The 12,316-nt window shown below is 36.7% G+C and overlaps 1 protein-coding gene across 1 annotated transcript in view; it reads right to left on the bottom strand.

Annotated features, from left to right (window-relative positions):
- Positions 1-1,054: 1,054 nt before the first annotated feature.
- The window catches only part of col13a1 (collagen, type XIII, alpha 1), a 143,679-nt gene continuing 132,417 nt past the window's right edge, over positions 1,055-12,316 (bottom strand). Inside the window, exons 37-38 of the mRNA XM_037783364.1 lie at positions 9,821-9,859; positions 1,055-4,304 (exon numbers count right to left, since the gene is read on the bottom strand). Of these exons, the coding sequence (XP_037639292.1) occupies positions 4,272-4,304; positions 9,821-9,859 (72 nt within the window). The 3' untranslated portion in view covers positions 1,055-4,271. The remainder of the gene's footprint in view (positions 4,305-9,820; positions 9,860-12,316) is intronic.

Raw genomic sequence — 12,316 nt, 5'->3', positions numbered from 1 at the left:
CCGTGGTCCAGTTCTGATGAAGTCCACTGACAGGTGAAGTGAATAGCATTGATTATCTCGTTACAATGGTACCTGGCAGTGGGGGGGATATATTAGACAGCAAGTGAATATTCTGAACTTTGAACTTTGTGTTGGAAGCAGAAAAAATGGGCCAGCGTAAGGATGTGAGTGACTTTGATAAAGGCCAAATGGTGCTGGCTAGACGACTGGGTCAGAGCATCTCCTGAACTGCAGCTCTTGTGGGATGTTCCCGGTCTGCAGTGGTCAGGACCTACCAAAAGTGGTCCAAAGAAGGAGAACCAGTGAATCGGTGACATGGTTAGACCCGAGGCTCATTGATGCACGTGGGGAGCGAAGGCTGGCCCGTGTTGTCCGATCCAATAGAAGAGCTACTGGAGCTCAAACTGCTGAAAAAGTGAATGCTGGTTCCGATAGAAAGGTGTCAGAACACACAGTGCATCGCAGTTTATTGCGTATGGGGCTGCGTATCTGCAGACCGGTCAGGGTGCCCATGCTGCCCTAATGTTATGGCTGATCGTTGTATACTTATGAGTGCATCAAACATCTTTGGTGATTTGGTTTGCCTGGAACACGGCAAGGAATAGACGCAGTCAGATGCACGTGTTTATTTGCATACTGTATAGAGCGGGGAAGTGGTCACTCGAGACACATGGGGAGATGCATTCTAATGCCACTGACATACTTAGAGCTGTCCACTTGTGATCGGATCACCCAAGTCCCATGTTAATACCAGGTGTAAACAGGGCATAAGAGAGCAATAGTAAATTCTAGGCAGATCTTTTTAAATCCTGGAAAATGCCTCTAGCCGTGCGTACATATTGTAAAAAGCGAAGTTTTCTGGATGTGAAAAAATGTTGTCACTTAACCAGGGTTTTTCAGAATTGTAAAATACTGATATTCTTTTCTGGCAATAGGATTGTGTCAGAGGTAAGAAAAGAGATGCTTCACTGCAGTTGTAATAGTAAAAAAAAAAATTATACATTTAAATCCAACAACAAAAGACATGTATGCACACAAACACACCAAAACGGAATCCATTGAAAATAGCTTTCTTTATTCGGAGTCAGTGACAAATTGCTTAAAAAGATGACTTCTACTGAACAGTGAATCTGTTTGGCAATCAGTGACGACAGCTGCCATTGTTTGGATTATAAAAAGTAAAAATAAAATTATTTTGGAAAACAAAAACAATATCATTACCTCATATAAACAATCAGTTCTGACTGCACTAAAACTAACAGCAACTCAGCATGTGGATTACAGTGAATACTGCGGTTGGAAGTTACATTGAATCTTGGAAAACAAACTTATACATCTCAAATCAATGTCGTGGTATAGCACAGAAATCTGCAGAAAAGGTCATTCGGTTGGCAGATTTCTTTTGAATGTGCAAGAAATCATCAAATGTACAGTATATCTATATTCCATCATCAATATAGGAAAAGAAAGTTGAAAAAACAATAGCATGCAAATTCTGTATAATGCCCTCTTTAGTACAGAATTTCAAACAAATTATACATCAAGATTTATACTTTGATGAAAATAAAGCAAGTTAACTGTGTTTATGAACACTTTTCTACTTACAGAAATTCTACTTTACGTTCCAAATTTAAATACAAACAGTGTGACCTAAATAAAAGACAGTGCAACTGCTGCTGTAAATACAAATCCAGGCGATGGTATATCCACAATAATGCACTCTGAGGGGATCCAAAATAGAAAGTAATGGCCACCTAGCCAGATCTCTGTATAGTTATTCTTAATGCCTGTCAGGTGAGTAGTACATTCACCAGTTAGAAGGACGCAGGTGGAGATTTTTCTTTAGAGAATTTTGACGTTATTTTTTCTGTTTGTGGCGGACACTGGGGCAGGATATATATATATATGTATGTATATATATATATACATACATGTATATATATATGAGTGCATTATGGCATTTCTGAAGAACTCATCAATGGGAAGTAAATAATATTACTCACAGATAATACACAGACTGGCATTAACACATCTGGCACATCAGCTTTGATACAAAACCAAAAAGTACATTTGAATCAAATATGCCTTTGTTTGAATTTAGTGCAGCTAAAAACACATTTTCTGGTTCACGACCTGTTGCAGATGGTTAATTGAAAACTTATATTCTTATATACTTACATAAAACTTATATTCTGTAACACAAATTCATGCACACAAATGTAGTGATGTCCTGCTTTGTTTGCAACGTATTACATACAGAACACAACTTTATATATGCTATATAGGACATAGCAAACCAAGTCAATAATAAAGCAAATGAACAACTTGCTTTCTTTAAACAAAGAAAACTGTTAGTTCCATATTTGTGCAAAATATAAATGTGAAGTTTAAAACAGGAACTACATACATAGACACTTTCAGATACAAATTGTTAAAGATGAATTTTGTTACAATGCCCAACAACAACCCAAACTTTCCTCTCCGTGCTCTTTTGATGTTCTGAAGATGAAGGGATGGGAATGGAGGGGTGTATTTCTTTGAAATAAATTATTTGGTAAATGCTACATTGCCTGACAGGAAATCAGATCTTATCAGTTGTGAAATGTGGTTATGATCCCTTTGTATGGTGGCAGAGAGAAGAAGAAAACGTACAAGTAAACAGACAAAACAGATAGACAATCTAACTCAATAGACAAAACACAATTAAATCAACAAAACAGTCATATTGAATAAAACAATAAATAGGTGATGCTATTTTCTTTTGTTGTTTCTTTTTGTTTGTGCTTTCTGAAGTTGCAATGCTTTGAACTCAATCTACTTTTGCTATTGAAAGGTTTCTTTTTCAAAGTAAAATTGATTCAATAATTGCAATAATAAAGATATTTTCATTAAACCAACTTTTAAAATGAACAGTAGGTACATTGTAGTAGTTTTTTGTTTTTTTTAAACAATGAAACTACATTCCATTTCTTTCAAATTCAAACTACTGAACTCAAAAACTGGAAAACTGGCATCAAGAAAAATATAAATGAAACACCGTGATGACCCAGGTATGTTTACAAGGCAGCTGTCAATATGACACAAGGAATGCTTCTGTACATTTGATTTCCAATGAAACAGGAAAGTGTGACACACTGACCGAGGTTCCTTTTTTAAAATGATTTGCATGCACAGTTACAGCAGTTAAATATTCCGACTGTGGCGTTTTTTTGTTTGTTTGTTGTTGTTTTTTTTTTGTTTTTTTTCCACTAAATATCAATTTATATTCAGTAAAACAATAAATATATTTTTTAAAATATTTTTTTAGTTAAAAAAAATACAGTATTTGCATGCAATATATCTAATTGCATGTCATATAGACTGGATATGTGGGGCATGCCAATGTGAGAATCGTTAAAATATTTTCTTCCACATTTTTCTCCACAATTATCAATCATCTCTACATAATCAGCATATGAATACTGCCCTTTGAGATTTTTGACGCTTATTCTGTACGTAAAATCATATTTCATCAATGCAATCTATTTACAAAGACTGACTTTATACATACAATCCTTAGTCGTATATAGTACAATACTTACAATTACAGCATTTAATCATGGTGTCCTTTAACACCTTAATACAAAAAAACAGAATAATACCATATATGTGACCAGGCATGCTGCATGATGCTGGTTTCAAAGTATTTCCTATACAGCACAATCATTCAAACAAAATGCCACAGCTGCATGTAAAGGTTTTTTTGTTTTTTTTTGTTAAAGGCAGTGAGTCGGATAATATATCAAGAAGGAATCATCAAAAGGGTCTCCCTTTGTTTTTTCTTGGAAACACATGGCATCTATATCTGTTCTGTGAGCTGCTCTGAATTCTTTATCACAGTTACAGTATTGATGTCACGTCAAACACAACAAATAGCATGTGCTAAAGTGTCCATGCCTCACTTTCACTATAGGAGTTAAATAGATCAAAGTGTATGCAGTCAGAGAAACACATCAGTAGGTACATTATCTCCCTGTGGCTGTGATGGTTGGCCCGTCCAGAGAGCCTTCAGTAACTAAACTAAAGGATGGTGTAACGTCTCTACTTTCCAGTCTTATTGAAGTTAATGTGCTCACCACTGCGGAGCCTCCGACTTTACTGGCACTGTGTCCAGCCTCCTGGAAAAACGTTGAAATGCCAACTCCAGGATTGGGTTAAAAACTCAAAGATATCTCCAAATGTCTTCAAGTTTTCCTTTTTCTGTGGCGTCATGGAGACGGTCTCCATCAGCCCTACTTCTTAGCCAGTTGGAAAGGATGTTGACCCTTTAAACATACGTGTGAATACAGTTTAATCACTTAAGAAAGGGTTAGGGTTAGGGTTAGGGTTATTATGTAATGCATAAAAAGGTTATTTATCATTAGTCTTTGGTGTCCAGTCCATTTCCAGAGTTATTTGAGCTTTACTTCCTGTTTTACTTTTACTTTTGCATCGCCCTGGTGGCAAAACCTAGAACCACCTGCACTCCATTGTCTGCTTTGAAGATTTTTTTGGAACTATTTTGATGTTACCTTGTGATATTAGGAAGCTCTTGACCCTCAAAGAGCCCGAGTGCAGTGTGGCCTTGGTCCCTTGTTGTCTGGACAAGATTTTAGGTTTTGAAGTGTTCTGGTTTCCGTTTGTAGTCCGAGTAGTATTGAGGTAGGTGTAAGTAGGCGTAATGGTAGGTGTCCACAGGATCCGTCCTTTCCATGCTTCCCATTAATTGTCTATGTAAATAGCCATGCAATGCGTTCTGGTAGTGTGGCGGCTCGACTCGAGAGACGGAGCGTCACGACGGCCGGCCCTCATTTGCATAAAGTTGAGGGTTAGTCTACTTTATGCAAATCACGGGCGTCCGACGTGCCTCTCGAAACCCCCGAGTTACTTTTAACATAAACGTTGTCGATCCAAAATAAAGACAGATTCAGCAACTGCATGGATTATTTCTTGCCTCAAATGTTTCAGCAACACATTTCGGTGAACTATTTTCGTGAAATATGAGAAAAACGTTTCAAAACAAGCCTCCATATTGTTTCCGGTTTGAAAGCTGAGAGCAGCAGCCCACGGAGGGAAAGCGTTCGTCCAATCAGGTGCCGAGTGTGTTGTGTCTAGTGGCAGCCCACCAAGCGTCCAATGCTGGGAAGCGGCGCGTGCCCTCGCGATAAAAAACGCCCCGGTGGACACGTACCATACTATCAGATCACTTAACAGCTTCTGGGTTTCTGGGTCCAACATTCTAGTTCAGAATGTAATAAATGACACCTTACGCTCCCATGGAGCAGCCTGCCTGCCACCCTGACCAGTTCTTGCTGTATTACATACATTAAACTCGAGCTTTCGATGCCTACATGGTCATATTGCATTTTTATGTGACATATCTGGTCTGTATTTTTTAGCTGTGCTGGATAAAGATTGTCGATGTGATGTCACGTCATTCCCAGAATGAAAACTACCACCAAAAAACAGAACTCTGGTTTGCACTGGACATCATGACGGCTGTTTCTAGAAGTGTATGTTGAGGGATCTTTCCTTTTAGCTTTTGGTCCCGGTGATCGTCTTCAACCACAAATATTGTCTTGAACATCATTAAAAAGATGAAACCAAATTACTCAATCCATGCTTTGAGGCACACACAAAGAGGGTTAGTATTCTTTGGAGACAATCATCAAACTGGTATAAGTGACCAAACCTCTGTATAGACTGGATCAGGTGTACATAGAGTGGTTTGGCTCAAAACTACTGTACTACATTTGTACTGTGAAAATGACACTGAACGTTGTTTCCTTCCAGTCAAAGTCATAATGTCTGCTGCGAAAATAGTCTGTTATTAAACTTTTAGGGGCATCTGTCCTTAAACTAAACTCTGCTTAATTTTAAATCTGGATTTACTCATTTTAAACCTAGTTTTGCTAAACTCTGATTAGAATCAATCTTAAATGAAGCCTTGTTGGAGCAACCCAGACACTGACATTAAACCCTCAGTTAAGCTAGGTCTGTAGTAGGTTTAACTTAAACCTCAGATACAATAATCTCTAATGACATTCATGTGATTTTTACGGGACACAGCAGCTGGTTTAGACTAAACCCCAGGAGCAGTTGAAGAGACCGTGCATTTTATTTTCCAAACAATAAAGGTTTAAACCCGTCCTATAACTGCAACTAAGCTAATAACAGAGCAACAATCCTGTAATCTGGAATGATTGCGTTTAAATTTGTTTTCTCAAATGCAGTTTTGTACAGAAAAGGACAGTAATTGATCTAGTGGCACTCTCTAGCCTCCATACATGAGTAGATTTAAAGCATAGTTTGAGAAAAAAAACAAAAATCCTCAGAAATGTGTTTTTAATTTTGATTGTCATTTTGAACATTTCAGAACATATCTGGACGTAAGTATTTATGATCAATATGACAGCAACAAGAAGGCCAGCTTTGACTAAGGCGGGGGTAAATGTGAGGTACTGTGCAGCAACAGGACACTATGCATATTTTATTGCTGGCAAGGATCCAACAACAATGTCTCATGGCAACATCAAATCCAGGCAGACGACCAAAACACAAACAAAGCAACAGCTTATTAATGGATCAAGCTCCACTCCGGTCAGTCCATCCATTTCTTCAACACTTAGGTAGAGTTAATGAGGTTAGCTTAATGAGCACAGCTACTGCATAAAATGTTCTATAGTTCTTAATAATAATAAAAAAAAGAAAAAAGATCTTCATTCTCCAAGCAGGTTGCAGCTTTCTTCATAAATGGATGAGACGAAGTGACAGCAGCATGCCTTAAGGGTGAGCAGCAATATTTCCATCCAACAATATGGGCTGTATACGGCGCCTCAGATTAGAACACACAAACAAACAATCGACAAACACTACAGCTAATACACAGAGCCTGACAATCATAAACCTATCAAACTTGGCAGAACTATTTACAATAAACTGAAACCAGAAGCTGTTGCTTTCCCTCTGTACAACTAAACATTTACGTGTCAGGATCATTCATGCGTGAACTTTAAAGCTTTTAAATGATTAAGAGATCTTGGTTGACACCCTCCTCCGGGAGACACACTTTATTCCAAATCAGATCTCAAAGACTGGATTTAAGGCTGTGCCCTAATGATCGATTAACACACCGCTTGGCATGGTTCGGTTCAAAGTATTCTCACGCAACGGTTCGTATGATATCTTTTACGAAAAGTTATTCCTCATTTTTCATGTGTTTTCCTACGAACGTACAGCGTCAATTTCCACTCCGGTCTTTTCAAATTAATATTCTGTCCTCACAGGAGACAACTTTGTTAGGTTTAGGCAAGAAAAACACTTTTAGGTTTAGGAAGGATCGTAGTTACGGGTGGTGTAACTTATGTACGGAAGTTACGTAACAAAACCTACTTAGTTAAGTTAAGGAAAAGATCAATGTTTGGGTTTAAATAATGCAGGAAGTGGCGTAACTAAAGTATGGAAGTTGCTTGACAAATAAATCAACATTGAGTTCTGGTTTGGACATGAACAGCGGTTTCCAGGCCAAAGTTTGGTGTTTTTTGACCCACCCATCAACCCCGACCTCCTCCCTACGCAGCCCTCGTTCGCCGCTATTTATACTTCCTTGTTCGCAATAATGTGGATTACATACGAATAGATTTTGTGGGATATATACGAATTACAGTGCATTTACTTTTCGTAGGTATAGCTACAAACGGTGTATGAGAGCAGCCTGTGTGGTTTGGATCTAAAGCCTGTTGGAAGTTTTAGTACAATATCATCGCAAAAACCACGATTACAATTAAAAAAAAAAAAAAACGTGCATTACTTGTGTAGCATAACTAGACTAGCAGCCCCTAGCGACCTCAATTGTAGTTAGATTGAACAGTCGTCACGTATATTTTTTCATGAAAGATTTACAGTTTAAGTTTGTCCTGAAGGTGGCACAAGAGGACCTTGCATGGAGTATCCGAAATGGAAAGGGTTCATCCTCTGGGGATCGTGTTTATCTGAGGCAAATTTCTTGGCAGTCCGCTTGGCATCATTTTTTGGAGTTAACCCAAGGGGAAATTTTGACTTGATGATCTTTGGGTATTTGTGGAAAATGACAATGTAACAATTGCATTTAATGTAATAAACAGTAAACCTGTCCACAATTTTAAAATATGTTGAGCGCATAATGTAATCATTTGATGCGTATAATGTAATAAGTAATGTGTAATAGTGTTTCCTCACTGTGCCAACTCATCTAGACCCCTTTACACCAACTAGTTAGAGTTCCTAGTGCAGAACCAGGACATCATCCCTCACTGGCTTAACATCCCCCCACCAACATTGCCAAAGCGGGAGACCCTGCTGTCAAGAACTGAAACTAAAACTATTGCCTGACTGATACTGGACTTTTGCCAATACAGTCTGTATTTATCAATATTTGGGACTTGCGCTAATAATATATCGGTGTTGATATTTTCAACATAAAGCTAAAAGAGCAGCTACACAGATACCGATACATCTACAAGAAGCTAATATCTGCAAATATATCAGCCTGGCCAAATTATCTAGCTGCTCTAGCATATATGGAAATACTTATATATTTATCCATGAAATATTTTAAATGCACTTAATCATTTTAATTCATTGGAGTATGTAATCTATGTTATTACATTTTTCATTTAAAGAAATTGCCATAGAAATCATAGTGTAACATATGAAGCCCTGAAAACTACAAAAGGCAGTAAAAAAAAAAAAAGAGGAAAGAAAGAAGAAAAAATATAAAGGCCTTTACCTTTTCACATAATATTCTGATTGGAAGTGGAAAGGAAAGTACAAAGCTTTATATTTCTTTTCACACTTCATTTGAAGTATTAACCTGACAGTATAATTATTCAATGTATTATGTATGATACAACAAAAACTATGTCACGTGGTAAGCATTTTTATTATAAGCAGGTTTACATCATCAGTTTTTATTACTTAAAAAAATGAACAGCTATGACGTTTCTACAGGATCTGTTCCAAACTTCGTGTCGTCTGGCCATTATTTATGGAGATATCGTGCTCTGGACCAAAGTGCTTCGATGGACTGATGGACCAATATTGCCATCCTCAGATACTACCATTAATGGGACACGGAAATCTATTATTCTGGTGACAGCCCTAAATCTGATCCTTTAAGTCTGCATGTTCATCAGTACAATATGAGCACATGACCAAAACTTCAAAGTGCACACTTTTAATAAATTTCTGTCGCTGTGTGAACATTTAGTAAAAATCGAAACAGGTGTATACGCAGTGCTTGTCCATGTTTGCTTTTTAACACTTCATCACAAAGAGGAGAGTTCAACTAAGACTTCCCAAATGCTAACACATAATCCTTTCCAGCCCCACAATTCAGTGCAGCATGGTCTATTACAACAAAACAAGATAATACAATAAGTTAATAAGCATTATCCACTTCACATTATGCACAAATATCATGCATATGTTGACACATTCTTATTTTTACTTATCCAATCCGATATTAAAATGACGCATACGTATAAAAAAAATCCAATACATAAACACTGTCATACGTATTAAAATAAAAAATCTGTACAAAAATGTTGCCATATATTTTTTAGGATTTAATTTTTTTTCCACGTATAACAGAATAGGGAAAAAGGTAAAAAAATAAATATCCTATGTACAATCACACAAAGCCATTCCAAAGTTATCGTCACTGCAAGGAGAAAACAAAAGGCAACATATCACACGTTAGTTCAAACAATGTTCATGGTGAAGTTAGCAAACAAAATCACAGCGTCAAACTACTCCAACTTACTTTATTCCAACATCCTGGTACAGGTAAGCCATCGTCTCCCTGGACAAAGGAAAACAAGACGTGATGTGAAAAACAATGTACTCTGCAGAGATGAACAATATTATCATGCCTGAAGCAACAACGCATACAAAAGCAGCTTACAATTATTAATATATTGTATATATATCAATATATATATACATATATATATTGATATATATTATTATTTTTTATTTTTTTCGAGGGTTCTGGAAGTAAAAGTCCTGTTGTATTTCTGTATGCATCATAGGTTTGTGCCCAAGTCAGAATTTTCCAAGATGAAATATACTGTATGTCCCAGTTATGTGCTAGTGCAGGGATCTGCAACCAGGTGCTCTTTAGCCCCTCTCCAGTGGAAAATGAATAACTGTTTTTTGTTTTACATTTTCATTTTTATTTATAATTGTTTTAGGTCTATGGTACAATGGTACGACGGAGTATTAGGGCCCAAAAACAAATCGGAGATTTTGAGAATAAAGTTATAATATTACGAGAATAAATTCAGAAGTTTGAGAGAAAAAAGTCGTAGTATAGGAGAGAATAAAGTCATAATATTATAAAGTATTAATTTTCGTGTTGTTGATTGAATTTAGTCCATAAAAATGTTTCTTACAAGAACTGGTAACATTATCATGTAACATATTTGACAGATAATATTACTGAATGCAAGGTGCTTCTCATCAACACTAGAGCAACAGGTCAAGCAGCTCAATCATCCTCTGAACGAGGGATGTTTTATCAGCAGCTACAGTTTGTGATCCCACAGATGCGTGCAGGTTGTTGAATAAGACTTTGCATTAAAACAGTAATTAGTTCTTTTGTTCATTTGTCTGCTGGACGGTGTCTATCGTCACATTTCGCCATAGTTGTCATTTCCAATGGTTGCTTTGAATTTAGTTTTAGTTTTGTTTTCAATCAAGATATATTTTTCGTAATAGTTTTAACAGTTTTAAAATTAACACGGTATAGCATGCTCTGCTACTGGATACAACGGTCTGTTATACCTAGCAATTCAACAAAGCCGTGTAATAACAATTTTTAGAAAAGACATAACACATTCATCAGTATAAATCAGTTCACTTTCAGTATTTGGGTCAATTTAGGATGAATTTGGCGATTATGGCCCAGTGCTACAGCTCTAATTTGAGCCAATGTCATGTTTATTGTAGTATATTTACTGCCATTTGCCACAACAAATTGACAGAATAAAAACTTAATTTCACAGATTTATCAAATTATCTGATGGGAGAGTACTCAGTTTCTATGTTATGAACATGAAGGATCAAAAGAAACCTTTGTAGTGGTTAAAATTACTTCCAGAACCAGCGGATCAGCCAACTTCACATCTCTCTGATTTTAAACTAAGAATTCATAATTTTGAGTATAGATACAATTAACAAATGAGACCATAACCAGAAACATTGGCAGTCTCTATATTTAGAGATCTTTACATTGTTGGTTTTTTCAGTAAATTTGGCGAGAGAGATTGCTTCATGACACAACGGTGCTGCTTTGTGGCACACAGCAGGAGGATGGCAATGTTATCCCAGTGCTAGCTGAGGGTTTATAGTTCCTGTGAAAAATATATTAGACGGAAAAATCACTTTTAAAGGTCCCATTTTGTAAAAATTTAGATTGTCATGTCTGTTATAGTATAAAGCAGGTTTAAGCACTATATAAATACTGTGAAAGTATTGAAACACTCAATATACGGAGAAATATGCACAGCCCGTATTCAGAAATTGTGCGTTTGAAACAAGCCGTCAGGTTTTCAATCCATTTGTGATGTCACAAATATACAATATTTAGACCATTACACGGTTTTAAAAGTAAACATTCTAAATGTGTCCCAGTTTATTTCCTGTTGCAGTGTATGTAAATAACATCAGCTGACAGGAAGTAAACATGGACCCAAACTGTTGCCTAGCAACGTAATTCTATTGCAATTCCGTTGAAATGAGCTAAATACAGGCGTATTCAGGCAGACATTCTGAGGAAAGTAAAGTTTTTTTTTTAACATTTCAGCATGTAAACATGTTCTCGTAGAAACACAAAATGCAAGTATGAACCTGACAATGAGCATAATATGGGACCTTTAACATGTTTCTCCTGGTCACTAAAGATAAATGGTGCCTTCAAATGTCATTTTATGAGACACTAGTGTCAGTAACAGGCTGACAGTTTTCTGCAATAGAGACTACCGATATTTTACAACATCATTTCAGTTATATTTTGTGTAACACATAGCCTTACCTGTGAAGATGAAATTCACAAATTAAAGAGACCTATATTGTCGATCCCTTTCTCCATTATCAGACATATAAAACCATGATCGAGATACCTTCCAATATAAAATCTAACCACCTAGAATCCATTTGCTAACTCAGTTCTATGCATTTGGAAATGTCCTGAGAATTGACTGTACATAACAAGATGCATGTTGGACCAATAAGCAGATTAGGGGGAGTGTTTAAAAGA

Source organism: Sebastes umbrosus, chromosome 10 (assembly GCF_015220745.1).
Source record: "Sebastes umbrosus isolate fSebUmb1 chromosome 10, fSebUmb1.pri, whole genome shotgun sequence".
NCBI classification, from domain to species: domain Eukaryota; kingdom Metazoa; phylum Chordata; class Actinopteri; order Perciformes; family Sebastidae; genus Sebastes; species Sebastes umbrosus.
This window is presented reverse-complemented; position numbering and strand designations above follow the sequence as displayed.